Source organism: Siniperca chuatsi, linkage group LG17, assembly GCF_020085105.1.
Source record: "Siniperca chuatsi isolate FFG_IHB_CAS linkage group LG17, ASM2008510v1, whole genome shotgun sequence".
NCBI lineage: Eukaryota > Metazoa > Chordata > Actinopteri > Centrarchiformes > Sinipercidae > Siniperca > Siniperca chuatsi.
Window position 1 is genome coordinate 16,692,464 of NC_058058.1, and position 25,383 is coordinate 16,717,846.

Below are 25,383 nucleotides of genomic sequence, written 5' to 3' on the forward strand. Positions count from 1 at the left end.
ATCAGGCATCTGATTATCAGGCATCATTCAGCATATTTTATAAAAATGACTGTTAGGATGTGATTAATTGATTTTTGGTGTAAGCCTAGACATGCCAACATTAGAACAGACATTATTAGTACAGACATGCGCCATTACATCAAATAAATGACAACTTGAAGTAATATTCAGTTGAGTTATAACTGAGGCCTACAAGGCTTGTTAAAATTAAATTTGCCTGATCAAGGTATTGAAATGATTTCAATGCTGCTCTGCACTGAATGATGTCTGATCATTTATCAAACACTATTTTGCACACTTTCTGTAACTGCCTATTGCTTCAAATATTTACAGTTACAGTTACTCATCTCAGCTGCCCTAGTGTGCATCTCCACCTAGTGTTCAGTTTATCCAGCCACCCGTTTAAAAAAAAAATCTTTTGTACATGGTAACACAAAACCTTACATTCAACTTAAATGAAAACACTGACTATATATTCAGTAAAAAAATACAGACTAACTTGCAAATGAGACACTGGTCTTGCTTCATTTGGGACTGCCTTAGTAATAAATATATTTGTTTGAACTTTTCACATGTTTCATTACACTAACATGAACTAGGCCTTAACAAATTTTACACATTTTCATTAAAAATGTTTAATTCAAATACAACTGTTGACCTGTTGGTACAGAAATACTGACTCAAGAAATGATAAAAAAACCTTGCACATTTTATTGCGATGAAAACATTCACTCAGTGCCCTGTTAGATGAGATGATTATTACCTTATTGCTGAATTATTCTCATGGTTAGCGATAGAGACCGCTCTTCATAAACACAAACAGTACTTACTACCTGTAGCTCTACTCAAGTAGCCTTATCATAAAATACCACAATTAACATAAATAAAAAGAACAAAATAATAAAATCACAATAAATAATAATTAGTGTTCCTTACTTACAGTAAAACAGAGCAAGTATTGCTGTAAACAATATTGTGTTAAATGCAATTCGAAAAGAAAAACAGGAATGGGCAAGCAAAAATTTCACAAGATGCCATGCAACTGGCACTCTGTGTTCAGAGGATCTATTGCATGAGGGATTTATTTCCACTTCTGATGTCGGTACATTCAGAGCTGATTTGTACCTTCGCCCAGGAGTTGGTCTCGGAGTCTAAACTTGTCTCGATAGCAATGGCTCTGGGATGATCAGCAGATGCATGCAGACACAGTTCTGGTTCTGTCTCTGTTACAGAGGCCACAGGTGTTCAATGATACAGTTGCCATGAATTTTCAGTCCATTGTTATTCCAGTGTTGTGGATTTGTTACATTAGCTTCAAATGCACTTAATGCGTAGATGCCCTCTAATGCCCAACCAATAATTTCAAACCCACTATTACAACTCTCCTGCCCCAAGAGACCCCACAGTTTTCAGTAGTATAATGCAAAACAATTGTTCTAGTGCAAGTCTAACCATATTATCAACAACTGACATATCATAAGAAATCATATGAAACTATATTCTCACTTATCATGATATGAAAATGCCATAAAATAACACTAATTTGCAATGCAGTTGATCGGTTAACAAAAACAAAATGCAACATATGTTGAAAAACACTAGAAGACAAGGTAATGACTGAAAATCTAATCAAATAAGAAAGAAAGAAAAAGACATACAGAGTCAATGGTGTGCTTCATGAATCAAATCCCAAGGAAATACAGCTGAGGTCAGTAATGTGTAGACAGTATTATTGGAGAAAAAAATGTCGTACCTCAAACTGGCCACAGGGGGGCAGACTAAGACAGGGAGATCTACAGTTTGAGTGTCACACAATCACATAAACCTAAAACATGTAGTGTTTTTACTATAAAATCATAAATAGAAAGCCTAGATAGAGCACAATGCATCTACCTGCACCACACACACACACACACACACACACACACACACACACACACACACACACACACACACACACACCCATAAGTTAGAGCAGTAATTGCTGCATGGCTAAAAAGCGAGTAATTATCACCCTTTACCCTATGGAAGAAGCAGCCGCCTCGCTGTTACAGAGGAAGAAGAGGTGGGGGACTTGTGCTCTTTGTTTCATCTCGATCTCCAGGATACTGGCCACATTAGTCACACAGTCTATGAGAGTTTTTTCAATTCATTTTACAAATGTGATCCCATGGAGGTTTCATAGTTTAGTTTACCATTATCAGAGTCTCCACATTCAGCTGGTTGAAGTTTTATGAAGGTTAAGAGGCAGAAAAGAAGCCTTTAGTAGACTCTCCTTCTATATGTTTCTACTGACTTCCTTCTGACCTTTGACCTCTGCCTAGTACTGCCAGGGGTCACCGAGGGGCATCTTGGGAACCTGGATGTGCATCTCCAGGGGGCGGTCCAGTGGGCGGTCCCTCCTGTAGGTAACTGTCTTCTCGTTGGTTGTAGGGATGTATGACAGGTCCTGAATGGTGACAGAAATAAGCAGTCAGTAATTGAGTCCATGGATATACACAGACACACTGGAACCAAAACACGATACTCGATTTAGTGTTGCATTTCTATAGATGTGCGGACTCAAATTCAATGCGGGAGAAGCTGCGACATCCTGATCTTTAGTCACTTATATGGGTCAAGCTCCAAAAAGACCGGGTCCTATACTTCCCACAATGCAACTCAACAGCGTGTTTTGGTAATGCTGCATTCATGTTATATGGGATAGATGGTAGAGATGGAAAAGGTTTCAATGTTTATGACTTGCGAGTGCTCACGACATCGGACAACGTTGTATGATTGTGGAGTTGGTCGTGTAAGGAATAAATAATTCTGTGCATTGACAATATCAGCACTATATCCATCCAAGGTGTCACTTGGGTCATTTTCTTAGTCTTGACGAAGCTCTTCCAGAGTCACAGAAGACGTTATACAACTGTTTTTACAGGCTGCGTTGTTGTCCCTGTGACTAGTAAAGTGACGTTGACTAAAATCAATTATTATTACTGATTAAAATCAGCGGAGTGCCCCTTCAATATCAGCAGCTCCTTTTAGGTGGATTTCAACCTAAAAAGTGGAGAGTAACCATTTGTTATATTATGTAATCTTTGAGGAAGTATGTACAGCTTCACTCACAAAAGTCCCAGATAATATAAATATGTACTAGATTTCCCCTGAGAGTATAATGTTACATCTGCAACATCAACAGGGAATTGTGCCCCATGTAAGAATTCAAATGTTACTCAAACACGTTGGAGTCCTGTGGAAGTTTTTCCTTCTCAAGTTAATGTACACGAGTCAAGCAAAGGCAATCGTTGAGCTCCAACCCCCCACAAGATGCATACATTTTTACGCATCTTATAATCTGCAGTGTCATTAAGATGATCTGCAGTGAACGATGAATAATAAATGAGGGGTTTCCAAACACTGCAATCCAAATCGGTTAAGGCACACATATCTCCAGAAAATCCCCCCTGTTAAAATTTCCATCGTTTCCTTCTTCTCAAAGGTGCTATACATCATTGTAAGGTCACAAATCTGGACACTGTAGATGGTGAGCTGGGAGTTGAGAGGAAATGTAAAATACAGCTGTACCTCTAACAGCAGACTCAAATTTCTCACTCCTGGTTTCAGTGGACGGTACACATTAACAATAATATCCTTGAAAATTAAGGGTTTCCTAATACTTCTGAAGGCTCTAGGGACACATCAGCCTTCCCTCAATTAAAACCTTGCTGTGCTGATGAACGCTTCCAACGTACTTGAGTTTTGAGAGCTAACCTTTCCAGTGCAGTGATAGCCTACGTCCTCAGCAGTGCCCCCTGGTGACCTGCCTCTCTTCTGTAGCAGCAGCCGGGACACAGCCACCACCACCAGCCCGCACAGCACTGTCAGAGCACACACACTCAGGAATGTTCCTACCAGCCGGCCGCTACTTGCACACTCTGTGGAAACACACACAAGATTTCACTGTGGAGAACTGGGAAAGGCTGCTGTTCACTGTGACAGACAAAATGTTTAGAAAAGAGAATACTGCAGTAATGAGGAATGTACACTCAAATACACACTAAAATAGGCAATCAGTAAGGCATATAGTTACAGGTGCAGAGATTCTTCTGTCTACGCAAAACACGTTTGTACTTGTATAATTGTGAGGACCCTAAGTAGCATTTTTATGGTGTAGCTGGTCAAGGTGGCTCTAGTTTTAACTATTTTATATACTGTAACCAGTAACTACTGCTGTCTAATAAAAAAGTTAGTAAAAGTAGTAAAATGTTTCCTTCTGAAATGTAGAGGAGTAGAAGTATAAAGTAGCATAAAATGGAAATACAAATACCTCAAATGTGTACTTAAGTACAGTATTTGAGTAAATGTATTTTATTACTTTCCACACAAACAAACAAACACACCTACACAGCTCGGTCAGTGGCAGCTGTGCCAGTGGTGCTGTGCTGAACAGTCAGCTGCCTGTATATCTGCTGGGGAGCATGTGTGGATGACGGGCTCATCGCTCAACACAAAGAGCCCAAAGAGTGCTCTGACATTTTGTAACAGGGTTACCATGGAGACCTGGCTCCTGCTGTACCCGGGAGGAGTGGGCGTGAGCAGGAAGAGAGTGTCCCGTTGGGTGGGGGGGGGAGACGCACAATGAGCAGTGCTGTTCCAAAAATTGGGAAGGCGGGGATGAACTGTAACACTTGGATGTGCAGTTCTGTGTGTGTGTGTGTAACCCAGGGCATGTGTGAACAAGTGGGTTTTAAATTATGTGCGTGTGTGTGTATGTGTGTGTGTATGCGTGCGTATGGCTGTGAAAATCAAAAAAGTGAACTGGGAACTGAGGGGAAATGTAAAATACAGCTGTAACACTGACAGCAGGCTTGCTGACTTAAATACACCAGGGTGCAGTAGTGCAGCAGTGGTAGCAACGGAAGTGACCTCGAATGAAGGCATGTTTGTGTGTGTATTGACATTATACCTGGTCTTGTGCTAATGTGAAGCTGGGTCTGACCAGACTGTGAGCTTGTTTGAAATCGATAGCGACAGCTGTCATTACTGATGTACATACACTGAATCCACATCTCCCCTGCTTGACCTGAAAATGGAGAGAGAGAGAGAGTTGAAGTGAGACGTTATTCAGTCCAGACGTATTAAGCTCCAAGCCCCCAGTGAAAATCCTCCAGGACTTCTAAAAACAACAGAATCAATGAGAGTAGCTTTGCAAGAGAGCTGCTGTTTTTTACAGCTCTTCAGTTCTCACCTCACAGCTGCACTAATTAATATTTTTATACTACTGTAACGATGGATCAAATTATTATGTGAAAGGTAGTGACAAATCCACAAAATTACTCTGATAAATCCACTGTACACTACCCACCCAGCCCCAAACAGCAGAAAGACAAAGTTACTGACTAGCTCGTGAACATAGTAGAGCATTTAGTTGCTAAAGAGCCAGGTATGTTTTTCAGAAGTTGGTGGAGACTGATACAGAGCTAAAAGGAGAGTGAATATAGGAGTTATATTACTCTAGTCAGACACACGACTCCAAATCAATACTAATGTTATTCTGTGTCTGCTGCATGTGTAAAAAGGCAACTGTTTGCTAACTTGTTCGGTTTAATAGCTTTATAAGGTGATAAAAAAATGTCAGTGTTTTGTTTACAGCTTGTTGTGCTGCCCTCAAGCAAAGAGCAACTAAACACCAGCTAAAAATCTTGTTTTTGCTGACCTCCAGTGGTTTAACTTCTCACCTTGCTGCAGTGATGTAGAAGTGCACTGCAGGGTGTCTCAGTACACCGTGACATCACGATTAGGCGTGGTCAAGATGCAACAGACTTTAAACTTTCAGTCAGAGAGGGCAGTGAAATGCTGTTTTACCTGGTGTTAAATTACTCTTTAGGTTCTTAGTCAAATGGTAAATGGGAAGCTGAATCTTTTTGATAAGAAAGAATCTCAAATGGAGCCCAGGCACTGAATGAAATACAACTAAAACCCATCATTGTCCCTATGTAAAATCAACTTTCCAATACCCATGTGTAAAATTGAGCAGATTCTATTGGCTAAACTGGCTGTACCTGATACATCATCCATGTATCCCACCAATGGGGCACATGTGTTGTTGCAGTGTCCTGCCTCTTTTTGTGTGAGACCATGAGACAGGTGGCAGTCCACACATTTCCTGAGAGAGAGAGTACAGCAGTGTCAACAGCTTGAACTACAAATACTTCTCTAAGAAATCCCATCATGCTTTGTGGTAGTGAACAGAAACTGCCAAGTACCAGTATGATTGGCAGGTGCTTTGGCAAGCAGGACATCTCTCACAGAAGTCTCCAGATTGTCGGGGATCGTCACACACACACTTGCCACACACACATCTGCCCTGCCCGCTGCAAAGCAAGCCGTTGGCTGATTGGCAGGTTGCTGTGGAGACGGGACAACCACAGCTATCACCTGTCCAGCCATCCTCGCACACACACTCATTTGACACACACACACCCCGTCCTGAGAAGGACAGACAGAGACAGGAGGAAAGAGTGTCACAGAACTAAACAAAAAATTGTAGACTGTGTTTTTGCATCAAAAGTGTTTTTATTATTACTTTTCAATTTCTTGTGATATCTATGAACTAAATGTACATTATACTGTGCTCTATAAGTGTGCTCTTCTTACCTCCACACAGCAGTCCCCCTTCGTACGGGCAAGAGAAGTCGTCTATCTCGCAGTATTTCCCATATATTGTCCCAAGCCTGCTCTGCTCACACACACACCTCCCACACTCACACACTCCCCGACCACTGCAGTCCACATCAGACCCATCCGCTCTGCAGTTCCAGTTTGAATCTCTGTTTGAGTCCTTCATTAGTCCGTGATCCGGCCTCTGCTCCTGATTGGAGCTGTGTTCTGCTCCTCTGCATGGTGATTGGCTGTCGTCATTGCAGCGATTTGTTGGTCCACAACTGCAGCGACATTTAGAGTGGATCCTAATGACGGTTGATTCGTTGTAACCCACAGGGCGAACCAACACTGTTACATCTTCATCTTCACCATTGTCAGGACAAGAGTGCAGGCCGATGGTGATATTGAAGTAGACCTTTAAAGCAAGACAAACAAGTTAATAAACAGCAGCTGAGTGATATTTAAGTGATTCTTAGCCATGCTAGCAGTGTGGCTCCTTGGATGGCAATGTAGGTCTGTCGGTTGGTCCACCACTTTGGTCCAGACTGAAACATCTCAACAACTGTTGGATAGATTACCATGAAATTTGGTACGGACTTTCATGGTTGCCAGAGGATGAATCCTAATAATGTTGGTGATTCCATCTAGAGCTATCATCAGGTCAAAATTTCCATTTGTCCAATACTTCGGTTTATGACCAAATACCTGCAAAACTAATGACATTCCCATGTGTTTAGTGCTAATTAGCAAATATCAGCATGCTAACACGCTTAACTAAGATGGTGAACATGGTAAAGATTATACCTGCTAAACCTCAGCATGTTAGTATTGTCATTGTGAGAATGTTAGCATGATGTAGTTAGCCTTTAGCTCAAAACACTAATGTGCCTAATTACAGCCTCACAGTGCCACTAGCATGGCTGTAGACTCTTAGGCTGTAGACTCTTAGATAAATAGGCAGTCTTATTTGACAATATTAAAGGTAAATATAAGACTGCAATCACCTAGTCCTGACATACAGTAAAATTAGAAAGGGGAAAGGGTAACAGATATTCATGTAAGACATGTATTTTTACCCATGAAACTCCTGCTGTAAATCTAAAAGGAATAACATAAAATGAGCTGCCTCTCATTGCATAATTATAGCAATCTCTGATAATACTTAAGTAGTTGGATAAGTAACCAGGAACTGAATTCTAAGTGAGACGTAACGTGAATAATTAGTCTGTTGATGTGGTTGGAAAATTGTGCATGCCAAAGCTTTGAATCTACAGGCAGGCCTTTTGCTTGATTTTTATCGTCATTCTGGTAAGTGTGGGTACTTTCCATAATTCACTTTAATCCACCCATGGATTAAAGGGCTGAACTTCAGTCTTTCACTATAGAGCAGTGATTAAGCATCTTGGTGTTCGACAAAGTTAAGAGCCCCAAAAGGTTACGGAGGAAAGGAGTCTCAGTCTCAGTTTAGGGAGTGAACAGAAAGACAATTTCCAAATGTACTGAAAATATTATAATTAGTACCAAAAGGGGGTCTCTTTGGTTGTTATAGTTGAACATTTTTTGACTGTAGCCTTTTGTATAATCATTACTACTGTGGCAGAAAAGCTCCTGTATAGAGCTGAGAAGCATCAAAAAGACCTCTTTGCATTGGTGCAGACTATTTAAGGCTTTTCTGTTGGTGGATAAATAGAACAGGTATGAAAGCAGTGGATGTCCAATGACCTATTTCTAAATATAAATGTCCTATTTGTTTGCATAAAAGCTCTCATATTAGGCAAGGTAAGGATTTTAGGACGAAAAGGTCATGGAATCACATGGAAATGTTTTCCTGTTAAACACAGCCTGTAATCCGCTCAACTCGGATTATTTACCAAATCTTTTCTGTCTCGTAAAGCTCTTAGTCATATGAGTGTGAGTGTGTTTGTATGTGTCAAAGTAATCCAATACAACCAATAAATGTCCTGTGACATCTCCGGGAGTGTAATTCAAAGCTTTCTGTATAAATACTTGGACTGTATCAATCAGGTGTGTGGGCTTTGATACTGTTGTGTGCTGAAGGTATGCTTGTGTGTTTACCGTCTGGTCGGGCTGCACCCCTGAGCAGCTCTGGTCCTTAGCAGTGGATCCATGAGGACAGAGAGGTGATACAGACACCCAGTACCTGCTGACTGCCTTGTCCTCCACTGACACTGATACTTCCACCTCCGACAACAACCTCTGGAAGGAGCGAGGGTGGAATGAGATGAAAAAGCAACATTAAGTTTAAATTCTTTAAAACCCCACTGTATTATGCTGGTTGCAAGGTAATGTAGGTTAAGAGAAAAGAGAGTGGGAAGAACAGAGACAGTTTAAAATTTTCATGAATGTAATCTGTGAGAGTGAAAAGTAATGAGCGAGAAAAGAAAGAGAGACAGAAAGGGAGAAGTGTGATTAATTAAAGTTGTCACATGTCCCCAGAAAGCCCCCATTGTTGTCCTCTCTTTCTTTCTGAAATACAGGGGGGAGGGTTATGGGAACATGGAGGTGGGGCCAAAAATAGCATCTTTGTATCCATCCATGATTAGGACACATGGTTTCCGTGGGGCTCTGATAGCTATTATAATACCAGCTTCTGTTCGGGCTCTTCTGCTTCTATATGCATGTGTATGTGTGTGTGTGTGTGTGTCTGCACATATGCATGGCTGTGCACCGAGATCTGTGGATTCGGCAAATTCTCGAAGCAAACAATGGTGCGCTGTGCCTGAGGCAAGATTATAGCCTAGACTGCTGCCAACTGAACGAACCCCTAGTCACACACACGCACACACACACACACACACACACACACAAGGCCTTACTCCTCCTTAACCTCCTGTTCTCATTTATGTTTTTCTGTTTTATCAGGCCTTCAGCAACCAAAAACATCTCCGATCATCTGTTTTCCCAACTTCAGAATTTAAGTTTGCATTACAAGTGTCTGTCCTTTATCTGCACTCTGCAGATTAGATAAATATAAGCAGTACACACTTTCATAAACAAACTTTAGTATCACAGATGTTTATGGGGCCTTCTTTCTGCAAACAGGAATATGCTATTAGTCAGCTTGCATGATTAGACAAGGCCAAGGAGTGCATGTTGCCTGAGCAGATCAGTGGTCTAAACCTCAACACTTCTGAGCTGATTCTGTGTGGGTTCTTGAAATTCAGTTCATGCTGTGCCGCTGCACTCTTCTCTCTAAACTTTGACTTGTCCCTGTCCTTCTCTTTGTTGTCTAAAGGATGAATAATATACCGAGGGAGGATGAAAGGATCTGAAAATAAGAAAGAAGTTATTCTTTAAAGTCGCAGAGGAAGTAGGTGAGTGCTCTGTACCTTGTATGCATCCACCACCAGCTCTATAAGGTTTGGAGCCTGGAAGAGGCCTAACTTTCCCAGGTAGGAGCCAGGTAGCAGGCGTACCAACTCCTGGAGAAGCAAAGGGAGATGAGGGTAAAAAAATACTTTGATGCTTTTAAATTGATTCCACCTAAGATTGTTGGAAAAACTGAATGACTTCTACACAAGTGTGATGTGTCAATACCATTTAAATAGAAACATTTGATCCTGAAGGAGAAAGGTGAAAGTGAGGTGACTCACTGTCTTGCATGTACATGTGTGCAGGGCAAGTGTACTCCCTACCCTCAAAGCTATGTGTGGTAACATTTGTTTTCTCATTTACATACAGTATGTGGACATGCATTGTTGTGTGGGAGAGATTACCTCGTACCACTGGTATTGCTGCTTCTCCACAGCGAAGATGGAGTAGATATGGTTTTCTAGCAGTTTATCAGACAACTGACCCACACTGGGATGGTCCTGAAAAGGAGACAACAGACTAAATACAAAAAAGCATTTCTGTCTCCCCTCCCCGATGTACCATATCAAGTTGCACACTTCCTTCTGCGCGGTGATACAGTTAGCGGGTGTAGTTCGGTAGAAATAAAATAGTTCCTACATGAATCTGCTCACAACAAATCTGTGAAATATCATGACTAACCAGGTCATGATTTCTGGAAAGATATGTTGTCATACCAAAACAATCTAGATGGATAAATAGCACTACAGGTAAGAGGAAAAATATATGTTTTTGATTTTGGAGTGTACTGTCCCTTTATGTCTGCTATTCTTAATATATAGTAATCTGTTGTATGAATTTACTTAAAATGTCAATGTGCCTTTGAAATGTATCATTTAGAGTCTACATGGTCCGCATTTCAACTGTACCCCATGTAGTAGAGTGTGTACAATTCATATTAGTATGTGTTGGCTTTAAAGGAACAGTTTGACATTTTGGGAAATAAGGTTATTTGTTTTCTTGAGGGTTATATAAGAAGATCAATACTACTCTCTCTGGTAAATATGACGCTACCGCCAGCAGCTGGCTAGTTTAGCTTAGACTGGGAACAGAGGGAAACAGCTAGCTCTGTCCAAAGGTAACAAAATCTGCACCTCTAAAACTCACAATTTAACACATTATATCTGGTTTGTTTAATCTGTACAAAAACGAAACTGTAAAAACGACAAGTTGTGGTTTTACAGGGACTAACTATTTTTTAACCGGGCACAGAAACTGGAGTCTCTCTCTTCCTGCAGTGTGGCGTTAATCTGCTCATCTTGCTCAGCAAGAAAGCAAACAAGCGTATTTCCCAAAACTCAGTCGAACTAAGTATGAAGTTAAGTAACCTATGATCTTAATGTGCCAATCTGCAACTGAAGTACAGCCTTGTTAGATTCCCATGTAGTAATTTTCCGCATTCGAGAAGAGCGACCATGCGGCATCTTGCTAAGGTCAAAGTATGTAAACAAACTCCGACCCACTAGTGTCAGGACCACAACCTACTCCTGAAAATCAGCAAGACTAAGGAGCTGATAGGGGGACTTTGGGAAGAAGTAAGGAAGGAACTATGCCCCCCTTAATATCAACGGGTCCTCAGTGGAGAGGGTAGACAGCTTCAAGTACCTTGGTGTCCACATCACCGAGGGCCTGACCTGGGTGCTGCACACTGACTCTGCGGTGAGAAAGGCAAAGGCAAGGCAGAGATTGTTTCACCTCAGATGCTTGAGGAAATTCTGGGTATCCCCTTGAATACTGAGGAATTTCTACTCCTGCACCATCGAGAGCATCCTGACAGGGAACATCACTGCCTGGTATGAAAACAGCACTGAACAGGACTGCAATGCCCTGCTAAGAATGGTTCGTTCGGCATACATACAATAGGCGGTGCTCTACCCTGCCTAAAGGATATTTACACCAGGCGCTGCAAAAATAAGGCTAGGAGAATCATTAAGGATCCCAACCACCAGGATAACGGCCTTTTCTCCCTGCTGCAGTCAGGAAGAAGGTACCGGATACACTGCCAGCACTGAGAGGCTCAGGAAGAGCTTCTACCCTCAGGCCACTAGGATCCTAAATATAATGCAGGAACCGGCAGGATTACATATCACTGTGATTGTACCTTATATGATTACATGTGACAAATAAACTTGGTTGATTGATTGATTGGTTTACACATTAATGTGAGAATATGTGAACATTAAGATGCATTGAATTCCCAGTTAAAAGGTTCAGCTCTTTTAAGCCTGACTTCCCAGTAAGTTTCCTCTTCCACTCACCATCCTGGTGCTCCCTGTGTAGACATTGTTTACCAGGTGACACAGGCCATCATGAGGCGTGACAATCCCTGCCAGCCGGCTGTCCAGGGCCAGATGAGATGGCTGGTCGGTCATGAGGAGTAACAGACGCTTGGCATCTGGTCGCCAACCCACCGCTCTCTGAGAGAGACACAGAGAGGAATCAGGACATTGTGTAATGTGTAAAATCATGTTTGACATTATGTTTTTTAAAACCTATCTTGACTCTTAATGAAACCAGATAGCCATCACAAATCGAGAACTACACCTCCTCAGAGATAAATGACTAAATGTTTACTGATGCTAATGTGCATTCTGTTTTTGGTGAGTCGTTTTATAGACGCTCTCATTTTTATTCCCTTATATCACTAGTCAGCTACATTTACACAGACTGATGTGGGAAACATGTGCATGCTTTATATTTTACACATGTGGCAAGAAAATGCAAATTCAAACATTTTACTCATCTGAACTACATTAGTTCCCATAGTGATCAGCTCTTTTTGTAATGCCCAATTAAAGGAAAAGCAGCAGAAATTCTTCCCCCAGTCACAGAGTCTCCCTCTTTATGTCTGTGACGAGTCATAGACAGTGTGAGAGAAAAATGGGTCTGTGTGTGTGCATGTGTGTATTTAAGGAAACCCAGTGAGTTTATTAGTAGGCCTGACATAATGGAGAGTCTATTTCTAGAGTCATGACCACCATGGTGTTTCCCTGCAGAGTGCAGACTGGTTACTCAGTGCCCCCCTGCATGGTGTGACTCACAGCCCTGCTACAGCCATAGTATAAGCAACTGTCTGTGTGTGTGTGTGTGTGTTTGTGTGTGTGTGCCATACCCCAGCAGTGGTGTCATTACTTAGTGTGATTCCAGTGGTAATATCCAATGCTGAGTCAGAGTGCCACCATTCTCCCAGAATAAATGCCTCTTTCACCGGCATGCAGACTTACTCCCAAATTTGGGGTTATCCCTCATTTTTCGGTAACTCCCTTTCTCTTTGTTTTACATACGTAGCTCTTGTGAGCCTGACGTCCCAGCATCTGTATATACACACCTGGCAGACAGCAGCTTGCAACATTGCATCCAGTCCTCCCTCAGGTGTGTCCATGTTTCCGGAGATGCGCTGGCGTTTGATCACACGTGTGAACTCGCTCATGTTTCCCGTCATGCTCAGGACGTGGTGAAAGCCATGGGCTGGACGACAGCGGATCTCATAATCACTGGTGAGATACAGACAGTCCAGAAAGTTTTTAATTGCAACATTCAGGAATGCAGATCTCCAAAACAACCACCATAACAAATGAATGTCAAAAGCCTGTCTGTTGTTTCTGTCTCATCATCATAACAATGTTGCCCCTCAACAGCTGATGAATCTCTCCCTGATTCACATAAAATTGGGAGAAACTAATGGAAGCAGCTTGCTCGGATGTATTTTTAAATAATCACTCCAATCACCACACCGCTCTTCTTGTCTCATTAAAAGAAGAAAAAGTTAGCTGAGGAATATAACAAGGTAAACTTTGAAGGTGTTCTATTCTATTCATACAATAGCAAGAAAAATCACAAAATGAGCTATATAGAGAGGATTAACCCTACTTGTCTCAGCAATCAGTAATCCAACCAATAAATTATGTCTCTTACCTGCAGGGGTTGTTGATCTTGGAGGGATGGACGTTGATGTAAGGGGAAACAGGTTTGTCCACAAACGAGCCAAAACCTAGCCAAAGGTCTGAGGAGTGCTCTGTCATGCGAAGGGACAGAGCCACACCGACTGTCTTCAACTGGACCACATAAAACACACAGACGCAGGTGGACACAGAATAGGAAATCCAAGGGCAAGTAAAGGACGGTACACAGGACGAGAAAGAAAAGAGGGAGAAGAGGTTGAGGGTGAGAATGAGAAGAAAGCAATGTTTTTTCATTAATTTCAAAGAGATTCCTCATTTGTTTGAGCTCTAAAATGTCTACAGTTTATTCCATGCCAAATATAAAGACAGTAGCCATCTCATAAGCCCCAATGAAACTGGTATCTGTGTTTAGAAGTCTTATTTTTTTCCAACCATAAGAAAAACAATGTGAGAGTCTATGTAAAAAAGTTGTGATAGTGCTTCAGCACTGACTCACTGATAGGAACACTGACAACTGAGTGTATGAACACCTACATGATCAAGGTTTTCCTGCATAGATGCTGATACATCAACCAGGTAGTACAGATCCACAGGATAACGCTCCAGTTGCTTCACAGCCACTACAATGCTGGCCTCTGAACCTAGGCACACACACACACACAATAAAATAATTAATTATGAACTTAACCTTACCTGCTTTATCACTCACTAAGACAACATGAAAAGCAAAGGCACAAATCAAGAGGTGCCCGTCATCTACCTGGTCTGAGGGTGATGCTGATGTCTTGTGGGGAGACTTGTGTGCTGCTGATGGTGGCGTTGACCTCTACTTTGACCTCTGACTGCTCCATGAACTCCGGCCCACAGCCCCTCACGAGCAGCTTCACTGGCAGGTCGCAGCGCTGGCTCGGGCCTGCCCCAACTAGAAAGTCCTGGAGGTCACACAAGGTCAAATGGTGACTTTTGAAAATTGCCCGTCCTTCCCTCTAATCTTCTTTCAATACATTTTATTTGCAGTTTTACAAAATGTAGAAAACAACACAAAAAAACTAAACAAGACAGACAGACAAAAAAAGCTCCCCGACAGTAAATACAACTAAGCTGTCTTTGTTGTTATCACAATAATCGCATTTCAGGAATGAGAACAAGTGACGCAAACAAGTGGGTCAAGTTGAATGCCACATTATCCACTGTGACCCCACAAGCAAGACCTAGTAATGCTGCAGAATACATAACCATCATGAATGTATACTCTGTCAAATCTGTTCTGTATGTTGGGTTTATTGATGCTGTAGTCTTTCCATTTGTATAATAATCATATCTCCTTGAGTCACTGTGTGAAGCAGATGGAGTAGAAGATTTCAAGGTCAGAAGAATACATTTCCTACTTCCCTGTGGTCTTCATTTATTCTCCACTCCTTATCTGATGTTGCACTACATCCAAATACATTCACAAACATTCACAGGTGCACCCACACAAACCCTTCAGAGTACAGAATTTGTAATGCATGGGTTATTTTCACCCACTTTATTTTCTAATCTTTGTTCTCTGTAAAGCACCGTGTGATAAAAACACTTTGGTTCATTTCACATGAGAAAACATGGCAAATTGAAACCGGTTTCACAATTACTCACTTTGGTTTCATTTTTAGTTTCTGTCATTTCTATGACATTTGTATTGATTTCTGATGTAGTTACACTGACATCAGAACCATTACCACTTTATAATGTGATTCTGAAGTTACTCATCAGTTTAGTATATCAGGAAGAAGCATCCTGTTTGTGTTTACTCATCTGTGTCCAGATCTACTCTTTACGTATCTGATCACAGAGGAAATGAAAGTTAAATGAAAGTAGCAGCTCTGATGGATAGAAGAATGGTCCAATTGTCTTATTTAGGACGTGATTTAATCATCACTTCATTGAATGAATCTTGCTGTAACTAACCTCTCTGCTGCCTAATAGCCAGCAATACAGTACAACAGTGTCATGCCTTGCAGCTTTATAGTGGATTAGTGACCTTTGGAACTTCAGTCTGTGAGAAACACACTCACAAATACAGTGACTAGCACAGGAAACATAAAACTAGACCACAAAATGTGTGTATTTACAACATGTCATGGGCCTGATTAGTATGAGTCCATTTACAGAGTGTGACATGACCAACCGGATCACAGAGATAGGGAATGAAAAAGCGCAATTCATTGGGATTACTACTACATTTAAATCAGAAATAGCTCAAGAGCAAAGCAACAATCTGCAATAAAAGCTAAAAACTAGCTGAATATGTGACCATGGCCTGAACCTGAGAGCTAGACTGAATTTGGTTTATTTATGGCTGTCCCTGTGGCTATAATTTGTCCTGCTACAACTAAATACCAGAAAGTTTCAGTGACTTCCCTGGACTTTCCTTACAGAATTTGCCCCTTTGCCTGACACTGAATGTCAATGTGAACACTGCATTTTTACAAGGACTGTACCTGCTTCATTTTCGGTGCTTGTCCAAACATGGCTCTGTGACATTGTGCTTGTAGGAGGTTAGAAAGGTGGCGTTTGAATGCTTTCACACACCAGTGAGCTCAGCCCCACTTAATGATGTCACATAAGGTTAGGGTTCACAGGGTGGGAAAGCACCTGAAGTCTGTAAACACACACATGTTGACGGGCTTGTCTAGCCGGTGTGTGCGTGTGTGTGTGTGTGTGTGTGTGTGTGTGTGTGTGTGTGTGGGGGGGATCTTTACAAGACAGACTGACACCCAGAAAGACAGATACAGACACACAAACACACAGGCGGATGCACACTTTAAGAGAAATGCAGAGATATGTGTGAGCACCTAGACTAAACACATGGATAGAAAGTGGCTCTGTCTCTGCTGCCGCATGAGAAAGGACACATGGAAACATTCACACACACACAGACACACTCACACAGGTCATAGGGCAGGCCACTAAGCTCGAAGATACACATTATATTCACATCTGTGGGTGGCATCAAAGCTTTGGTGTGTGTCATCTGAGGAATGCTGCACATTCTCCTTTTTTCCTGTTACACACAAATACACACTTTTATACACATTCCTACCTCCTTAAAGCACCAGGCACACTGCGGTCCACGGCTGAGACACTCTGCACAAGAGGTGATACTAGGAGACCAACACACACTGTTACCTGCAGAAAGAGAGATGGGGGGAGGAGAGGAAGAAAGAGGCAGTGAAAGACGGAGGATAAATGGGATAAAGAGAAGAAAATAATCTGTGATTAGCATATGAAAGAATGTGTGTGTCAACACTCATTAGCCATGCAGCCGAGCCCCTGTGGATATTTAGAGATCAAATGCACACTTTTGATGATGGAAGCCCCACTTAGCATCTCATATGAGGGTATTCAGTACATATCAGCCAGCCGTGTAGTGGGAAAACGGCTGGGAGTGTGGGAACAGGTGCTTGAGTTGTGGTGCAATGGATCATTTCCCACACACACTCAAACACACAGAGGATATGTAATCATGAGTCAATCAGTGAATGTTAAATGCACACCAATTCATTCATGGAGTGACACTGGGACAAATCACTCATGCAAGATACTTTTATGCAACGTTAGCAGAAAAATGCAGCAGGGATGTAGACTCTGGAGATTTCATGGGGTGACAAAAGGCACAAAATGGACCTTGGGCTTACTGTAGTGCGATTAATGATTCATTTAAGTTATTTATCTGCTGAGATCCAATTTGCCAGAGCCATTTCAGCGAGCTTCAGGGTTGGAATGTAGGACAGAAAAAGGCTCTGACCCAATTAGCACTCATGGCCTCTGGCAATCTCCTGAATAGGTGAAGCATTTAACTTCTAATTATAACTGATCAATACAAGCTGAAACAAGAGCTTGATGTGGTATCACAATCGGGGAGTGGGCTCCCTGATTGTGGGTTTAGAGGTTTCTCTTCAAAAATGAATAGTTCATATAATCTCTCTAAAACATGTGATAATGACAGAAATACGATCCTAAAAGCTCACAAAGAGGCTTCTTTGAAGACATTTTTTACAAAAAGATCTAATTGGGAGTCCTTTACATGAAACATTTAGGAAACCAGTCGACCCCCTGCAGAGAGCACAGATGTGCGGGACGGGAGCTGATGTTGCGCAGTGAAGTCTTGACATGATACAAGATTTAGGCTAATTGCTGGGAAATGATGTAATTGGCCCTAATGAGCCTCCACTTACCGGCATCGGAGGCTTCTGCGCAGACAGCGACCACCAAGCAGCAGAGCAGGAGACACAGAGGGACGCTGCCGTATGTGAGGAGCCAGGAAGTCATATTATCCTATCCACACCGGGAGGGCGACCTGAGCGAAGCAGCGAGGAAGCACAGGAGCAGAGGCTGCTACTGCTGATGAACCGGGGGAGACCGGGCACCGTGCGTCCGCCGCCGCACGAACAATAGCCGGGAGTGCCGGACCGAGCCGCGGGGCATTGTCGTTCACCCAATAACCTTCTAATCCCGAAGAGGTATTCACATCCCCCGGGTTAAATCAGCTTACAAGCGCGCTCCCCCGTGGACCACGAGAGGAGGTGAAGTAATCGGTCGAGTGCGGCGACAGCGGCTGCGGCGCAAGTTCCTCCATCTATATCCATCCAGCCCCAGGTGTGCGACGTGTTCCCCGCGTGCCTCCACGATGGACCTGGTCTCACAGCTGATGGTGAAGTCTCATGTCGGGACAGAGCGGAGCTGAGTTATACACACACGAGTGGTCTACTAACCGGTGCTGCGTTCAGCCGGTGCGCACCAACATGCTGAGTGAACATCCCACACTAGAGCCAGAAGAGTGACCGTGTTTTAACCGCTGTACTGACTCAGGCAGGCGGTGCCATGGCAACAACGCTCACTTCTCGCTGTATCAGAGAGAGAGAGAGAGTTAAAGAGGGAGGGAAGAGAGACAAATAAGGAGAGAGAGAGAGACATACAGTGCTTACTACAAGGATTGTGTTGGGGTGCATTCCAAGTGAACCATGGCCTTGAATTGAACACTGATGTTTATATTGCTTCTTCAGGGAGCCATTTAACAGCAGGAGGACTCCTATGTGTGTGGGGACCCAAACTGCATGGATGGATGTTGGGGTAAAGGAGGGGGGGGGGGTCAGTAAAACCAGAGCTCTTGCAGAGGGGTTCACAAGCTGGTGCTAAGGAGTAGGAGGGGGGTTTGGGTCCATTGTTCACAGATTCCAATGACATGGAGTAACCTCTCTTCGCCGGCTGCTCTGCTGAGCAGGAGCCAAAGACTTACTAAACAACTCAACATTTTAAGCTGGAGGAAAACAGAGCCACGGAAGGACAAAAGACACAATAGGCTACCATCTTTGGCATGATCCTATGCTTGTCTACCAAAGAGGTCCACCAGATGAAGTGGACATGTTTTGCTTGGCACACAGCCTAAACAGTGATTGTGAGTGTGCCAACAGTCCCAACCAATGCACCGTGGTAAGCTCACCCAGGACATTCACTCACACAAGTCCCTTATCCACTCTGTCTGACCCCATCTGTCGCTCAGGAGCCTGGAGCCCAGCCAGCTACGCCTCTCCTCTCATTCATTCACATAATTTGTCAAACGGGGATTTTGGAGGGGGAGTGCCGACACCTCCCTGTCCGTGCCCTCTCAGCAGTCACTCTCAATTATGGTAGTGATGCAAACATACACCACCCTCTTTTCTAAGTGTGTGAAACATCTCCGAAATCCAGATTCTAAGCCCCTCCACTCAGAGACTAGTGGCCAGGTCTCTCCACTCTGGGCTCGGGTGAGTATGGAGGGTTTGGGGGGGTCTACAGGACAAAATATGGATCTGTCCTCTACTGAGCAAACTTGATAATGGACTCTAGTGTAAACACTCCCTTGACACTGTCAATACTGGTCAACATCAGCATCTTAATGACAGCTGTCATCATTGTAAAGCTGACACAAAACACTCTTCTTCTCTATCATTCCTCCCCCACCTTTTTAACCTCCCTGCCCTCCCCCTCTTTTCTCTTTCTCTCCTTCTGGTGTGTTTGTGTTAGCAGTCGGCTGGGCTTTCCATCACGCTGGTCTGGTCTCATCACTCTCCAACCACACACACACACACACACACACACACACACACATCCTTGTTCATGTCCACTTTTGAACCACCACTCCCCCTCTGACACCTGCACAACTTTCTTTCCAAATCACCCTTTCAAAGTTGACTCATCTCACTGATTTTCTCTCTCACACACTCTCCTTTTTGCCACACATTCTTTTGGCTAAGTTAATGCGAGGACGAAGTTGGGGTCAAAGGTGATATGGTAGCCAAATGGGGATTCCCATGCTCAGGCCCAAACCAGACACCACAAGTGTACAAAGTGAGTGACTCGGAAATAAGACATTTGGAGGGATTTTGGATGGATACATTTTTTCTTTGTGTGTCTGAATGTCAGCATTTGTGTCATTTACTGTAGGTGGGAGCCTAACAATCACACAATTGTAAATGATTTAGCATTTTCTCTCCTAAAAGAGTGCATTTTGTCATGATTCAACTATTAATCCATCAATCTGAATTCCCCTCTCATACTATATGTCAAGATCTGGCATTTAGTGAACTGAATTTCCCCTTATCAAAGTATTATCACCATCCCACACCTACATGAGAACAGTACATACAGTACATTTACATACACACACGCACTGAATAGTCTTGTTTGTTTTCAAATCAAGTGGAGTTTAGACTTAAATTTCTGCTTCTGTCAAAATTGCACATCACAAATCAGAAATAAGGTAACAGAGATTTAAATTTAGTTTCTGCTATTATTCAGACAGACGCATTTCACTTTATGACAACATGAAAGTCCAAAAATAGCACAGAGGAACCTTACTGTGTTCCTGTTTTTTTGTGCGTGTGAGTATTTATGTGTTTCTACTGATTTAGTCAAAGAGTCTCCTCCATGGAAACTCAACGTAGAACTGAAATTTTTGAGGTAATAGTAAGACATGATTGTTTGCAGACAGTCACATTGTCTGGTCTGAGTCCTCGTGTTTCTGTTGTCACCACTTCACTATTTTGAATGTCACAATGGCAACAATCTGCAAGTTGCTGCGTGAGCTAGATCCCAATTGCTTGACTACAGGAATGCACAGTGAAGTGCTAATCTGTTTTTGATCCTTATTCTCCAAATAATATAATGGTAGAATGTGTCATCCTGTATTTTTACAGATGTGTTCTAATATTTCTGTGGCTTTGAGATCCAAGCTGATATAATATGTTGAGTGTTTTTGGTATTTTGAAGGCCAAAAACCATTTTAAGGTCATTTTTTATGTAATGGCAATTTTATGTTGCCCAAAGATGTCCAAAGCATTTCATAGACCAAAACCAAAAATACTTTAGTCTGTCTCTCAATGCTTTCCATTTTTTGTGGCACTCAGCCCCAAGCCCATTTGTGACTGAAGATGTAAATCTTTAAAAATGGGTCACAAAAATATACTTTCATTTTAAAAAAAAAAGCTAAATAGTTTCCTAATTAGCTGGGCACTGCAGTTTATTTTTTTTAACAAACTTTACTCAAACAGGAGTAAATAGTGCATTTGTTGAGTATTTTCACCTGCTCTGTTCACGGTGTGCAAGTGAGTATTTATAGTACCAGAATGCTGTACATGGGGACGACTCAAAATAAACTACAGTGTTTATCATAATGAAAAACACAGGTCAGCCAGTGCAAAGGCTCATTGATGTTTTTTTTGTTATAGTTTCTGAACAACAATGAAGATCTATGGCACAGGAATAAGCTATTATCAGGCTTTGGATTAGAGAGCCAAAACTTGTTAGTAGGATTAGTTCACATTTGTTGAGATCCTTTAAGTTTTATCCATTCAACTCTCTCTAACCATCCACAGCCCTCAGAGTGCAGGTATGAAACTCCTTATATTCAGCTGTGGGTGTTTTGTTTTGGTGCAGAAATCAGCAGTGGAGATACTCTCCATTCAATATAAAGTGAGATTTGTGCTCCTTATTTAAAAGACATGCCACGTGGCTGTACTGTTTGTTTGTCTGTTGGGAAATAAATGTGCATCTGTTCTTCATGAATAATGTATTTGCTGACCTTCAGTCCAGAACGGTGAGTCTACAGAAAAACATAAATGAGAAGAGCAAATGTACAAAATACTGCAAGAAACTTCTTTAGGATGTACATTTTGTAATCACATAAAGGAAGATAGCGCTAATTAATGCCATTTGTGGACCTAGAACACATTTATGCACAGGTTTTTAATCACCTTAAAATGTGACAGTCCTCTCTCAATGTTGAATCTACTAGAATGTCTTTTACTTACTGAAAAACATTCATTTATAGCAGCAGCAGTGGCAGTGAGAGCAGTGTAATAACAATGAATATTCCCCTACATTATAGAGCAACCTCTTTTTAAGTAGCAAATCTCTAAATATCAACACAAAATGTCAGAGATAGTTTGGTGCAGTCGTAATAAAAAATCCCCCACCTTCTCATACCAGTGGTATTGATTTCAGAAGTGTTTTTCCATATTGAGACCACGATACCCATAAACCCTCTTGCTTACAGTTGCAGAACCGCTCATGCTACTTGACCAACTTCCTCCTCCATCTTTCACTTTCCTGAAGACTACAAACATGTCAAAGATGATGTTTTAAATAGAAATTTCATTATAATTCTATTATGAGGAACTTGGAAACTTTACATTCTGCTCTTGAAGAACATTATTTTGTGAATGAGAATATAACTTTAAGATGTGTGAATTGAGATATATATCTCAGAGTGGGATCAAACAGGAGCAAATATTTCCTTTGCGGTTTCATGGTTGGAATAATAGCATGGGCTTAAATTTCAGAAAACATCCGTTTGCTGTCTCCTGCACATAACCAAGGAAACCCTGTGGTTCTTACCATGTCAATGCTGACATTTACGTTGCTGACCATCATGGCCTTGTGGTCAAACGCATACACGCACAGACACATGCAGACACCAACGCTTCACTCAACCACCAGCATGACTGTCAGCACATAACAGATACTCTAAGACCACAGTGACCCATGTTCTTTTGTTTTTACTGCCTACTGAGGAAAATCAATTTCAGTAAGTTATTACAAAACTAAAACTCCCAAATGACTCGATTATTTTTAGGATCTCATAAAGAAAGAAAACACAGTAGTTCAAAAACTTGATGAGAAGATTGATACCACTCTTGTGTCTAAATGTGAACTTAGTTTAGCACAAAGACTGGAAACAGGGAAACAGCTAGTCTGGCTCTGTCCAAAGGTAACAAAATCCACCTACCAGCACCTCTAAAGCTCACTAATTAACACTTTGTATGTCGCTTCTTGAATCCGTACAAAAACTAAAGTGTAAAAACAACAAACCGCTGCTTGCGGGCCGTTATGTGCCAAACTTTTTCTTGGTTCAGACCAGTTGCCAGGCTACCAGCAGAGACTCCAGGAAGTTACTGGTCCTTGGTACCTTGGAAATTTCTCATGAAGTCACCTAAGTCAGTCATGTGGAACTTCCCAGATTGGCTGGGCTTTCAGAACATCTAGCCATAGTCCTAAGAAGCCTGCACTTACCACAAACCATTCAACACCGTAAGATCTCTGCCGGTACCGCCTAAAGACAGGACACCGGTCACATGTGACAGCTGTGGGGAACACTCCCTTGGTGAAACGGCATAGATCCTGGACAAGAGATTGAATGAGCACTGGAAACGGACAGCATCAGCCGTCTGTGAACACCAGAACAAAATCGGTCAACGCATCGACTGGAAAGGGGTCAAAGGTCATTGACCAGAAGTCAGTGGACAGCCAGAGAAAGGTCAAGGAGGATATTCAGATCCAACACCAAACTCCATCTTTGAACAGATATAGGCTTTATGATCTCGGCTCGGGTCAATAGTGTCGTTTATTAGACCCTCCATGTCTGGTGAATCCCACATCCTTTAGTTTTTAATGAAGCTTTACATTATAACTTTGTATTCTCCAAGCACAAGCTGATATAATCCTGATGGCATCACTTTGGTTATTTTCTCAGACTTGACAAAGCTTTTCCAAAGCCACAGAAGACGTTATACAACTGTTTTCATGGGCTGAGTGGTACTCCTCGTAATGAGTAAAATCGATGGAGTGTCACTTTAAGATGTGGAAAAAAAACATCCTTCACTGTTTTATAGCATAATAGGTCCAAAACTTGACTTTATTTCCATTTCAACAAACGTTACGAAACTACTTTGGCAAACAAGACAAACATGAAGACATTCAAGAGTTAAATAAAATAGTAAAATCTCTCTTTAAACACTTTCATTCTGATTTCCTCCCATTGAAATCATGTAGGATGACCACCTGTTAAAGTAGTCTTTGTGACACATTTCAGAAACACACACTTATTTGTCCTTGAAATATGAAAGTGAAATGCAAGAAGAGAGTGCCTGGTGAGGCGAGTTATCTATTCTCCTCATTGCACCCTTTTCCTCTCACCAGGGAGTCTTGGAGAGTCCCTGATTTTCTTACCCACATCCTGGGTGCCAGCTGCTGTGCACTTTGTAACTGTAATTCTATCAAGGCCAACAGCGCTGCTCTCCGGCTCAGTGCCAGCCACACCATGAGAAAGAAAAAGAGAGCGAGGGAGGGAGGCAGGGAGGGAGATAGGTCACTGGTCTCAAGGACTTTCAGCCACAGTGTCTATATTCAGGGGAATAACACATTTTGGACTGCAGGGCTGCAGCAGGGAGGAGTAACAATGATATACCATCCTGTGGTTCAGTTTGTGGTCCAGTCCACACATACACACCCACACTCACCACCGGTTCCTCTGAATCTCCACCCTGGTTATGTTTCCCAGACAGAACTTTGTGGCTGTGTGATGTGAAGTAACCCTAACCCTACTCTTGTGGAAATCGGCTCTGATTTCCAGGTAACACACCCACTATCAGTGCAGCAAAGGTTTACAAATATGGCCTCAATCATAACTATAATAGTTATGTCTATTTCCCACTTAGACCTGGTGAGTAACAGGTTGTATCACATGAAGGCAACACAATTACAAATTAGATCTGCTGAAATATGTGGTTTCAGTGTGTATTCTGTTAATTTGGACACAAGCAAATTGTGTAAAAATGTAAAAAAAAAAAAAAAAAGAATCTTGTCCTGCTTAAATTCACATGGATTATTTGAATCAATCAAAGGGCCAGAAGAAGAAGAGCTTTTTTTTTATCTCATTGGCTAAAGCTTCTACTCTTTATGGATGTCCCCACAGTTCCTGATAGGCAAGGATCAGGGGAAAAGAGTCTGCTCACCATGTTGTGGGCAGTATTAAATGGCTAGAGTCAAGTAGGGAGGATCATGTTCTACCTTACAGGCAGCAGTTTGACCTACAAAAGAAACTAAAGCAGAGACAAAGACAAACACTTGGAGAGCAGCAATGGCAAAAGAGGAGGATAAA

At 42.1% G+C, this 25,383-nt stretch overlaps 1 protein-coding gene across 1 annotated transcript; it reads right to left on the reverse strand.

Moving 5' to 3' along the window:
• Positions 1-688: 688 nt before the first annotated feature.
• Positions 689-18,987, reverse strand: itgb8 (integrin, beta 8). The gene is made up of 16 exons (XM_044170980.1): positions 18,143-18,987; positions 17,008-17,093; positions 14,686-14,857; positions 14,460-14,566; positions 13,939-14,078; positions 13,352-13,517; positions 12,282-12,440; positions 10,389-10,484; positions 10,002-10,094; positions 8,728-8,868; positions 6,646-7,066; positions 6,255-6,477; positions 6,051-6,154; positions 4,955-5,071; positions 3,760-3,923; positions 689-2,449 (listed from the first exon to the last, which is right to left on the reverse strand). Exons 1-16 carry the CDS (start codon positions 18,234-18,236, stop codon positions 2,321-2,323), a joined length of 2,412 nt encoding a protein of 803 aa, XP_044026915.1. The 5' UTR covers positions 18,237-18,987; the 3' UTR covers positions 689-2,320.
• Between the last annotated feature and the right edge of the window lie 6,396 nt (positions 18,988-25,383).

Bases quoted from the DNA above. Each gene is read 5' to 3' on its own strand.
- itgb8 (XM_044170980.1), bottom strand. From the start codon at position 18,236: ATGACTTCCTGGCTCCTCACATACGGCAGCGTCCCTCTGTGTCTCCTG. The intron at 13,518-13,938 runs GTAAGAGACATA...GTATCTCACCAG, and splicing joins AAGATCAACAACCCCTGCAG to TGATTATGAGATCCGCTGTC. The intron at 7,067-8,727 runs GTAAACACACAA...CTTGCTTTAAAG, and splicing joins GGGTGCAGCCCGACCAGACG to GTCTACTTCAATATCACCAT.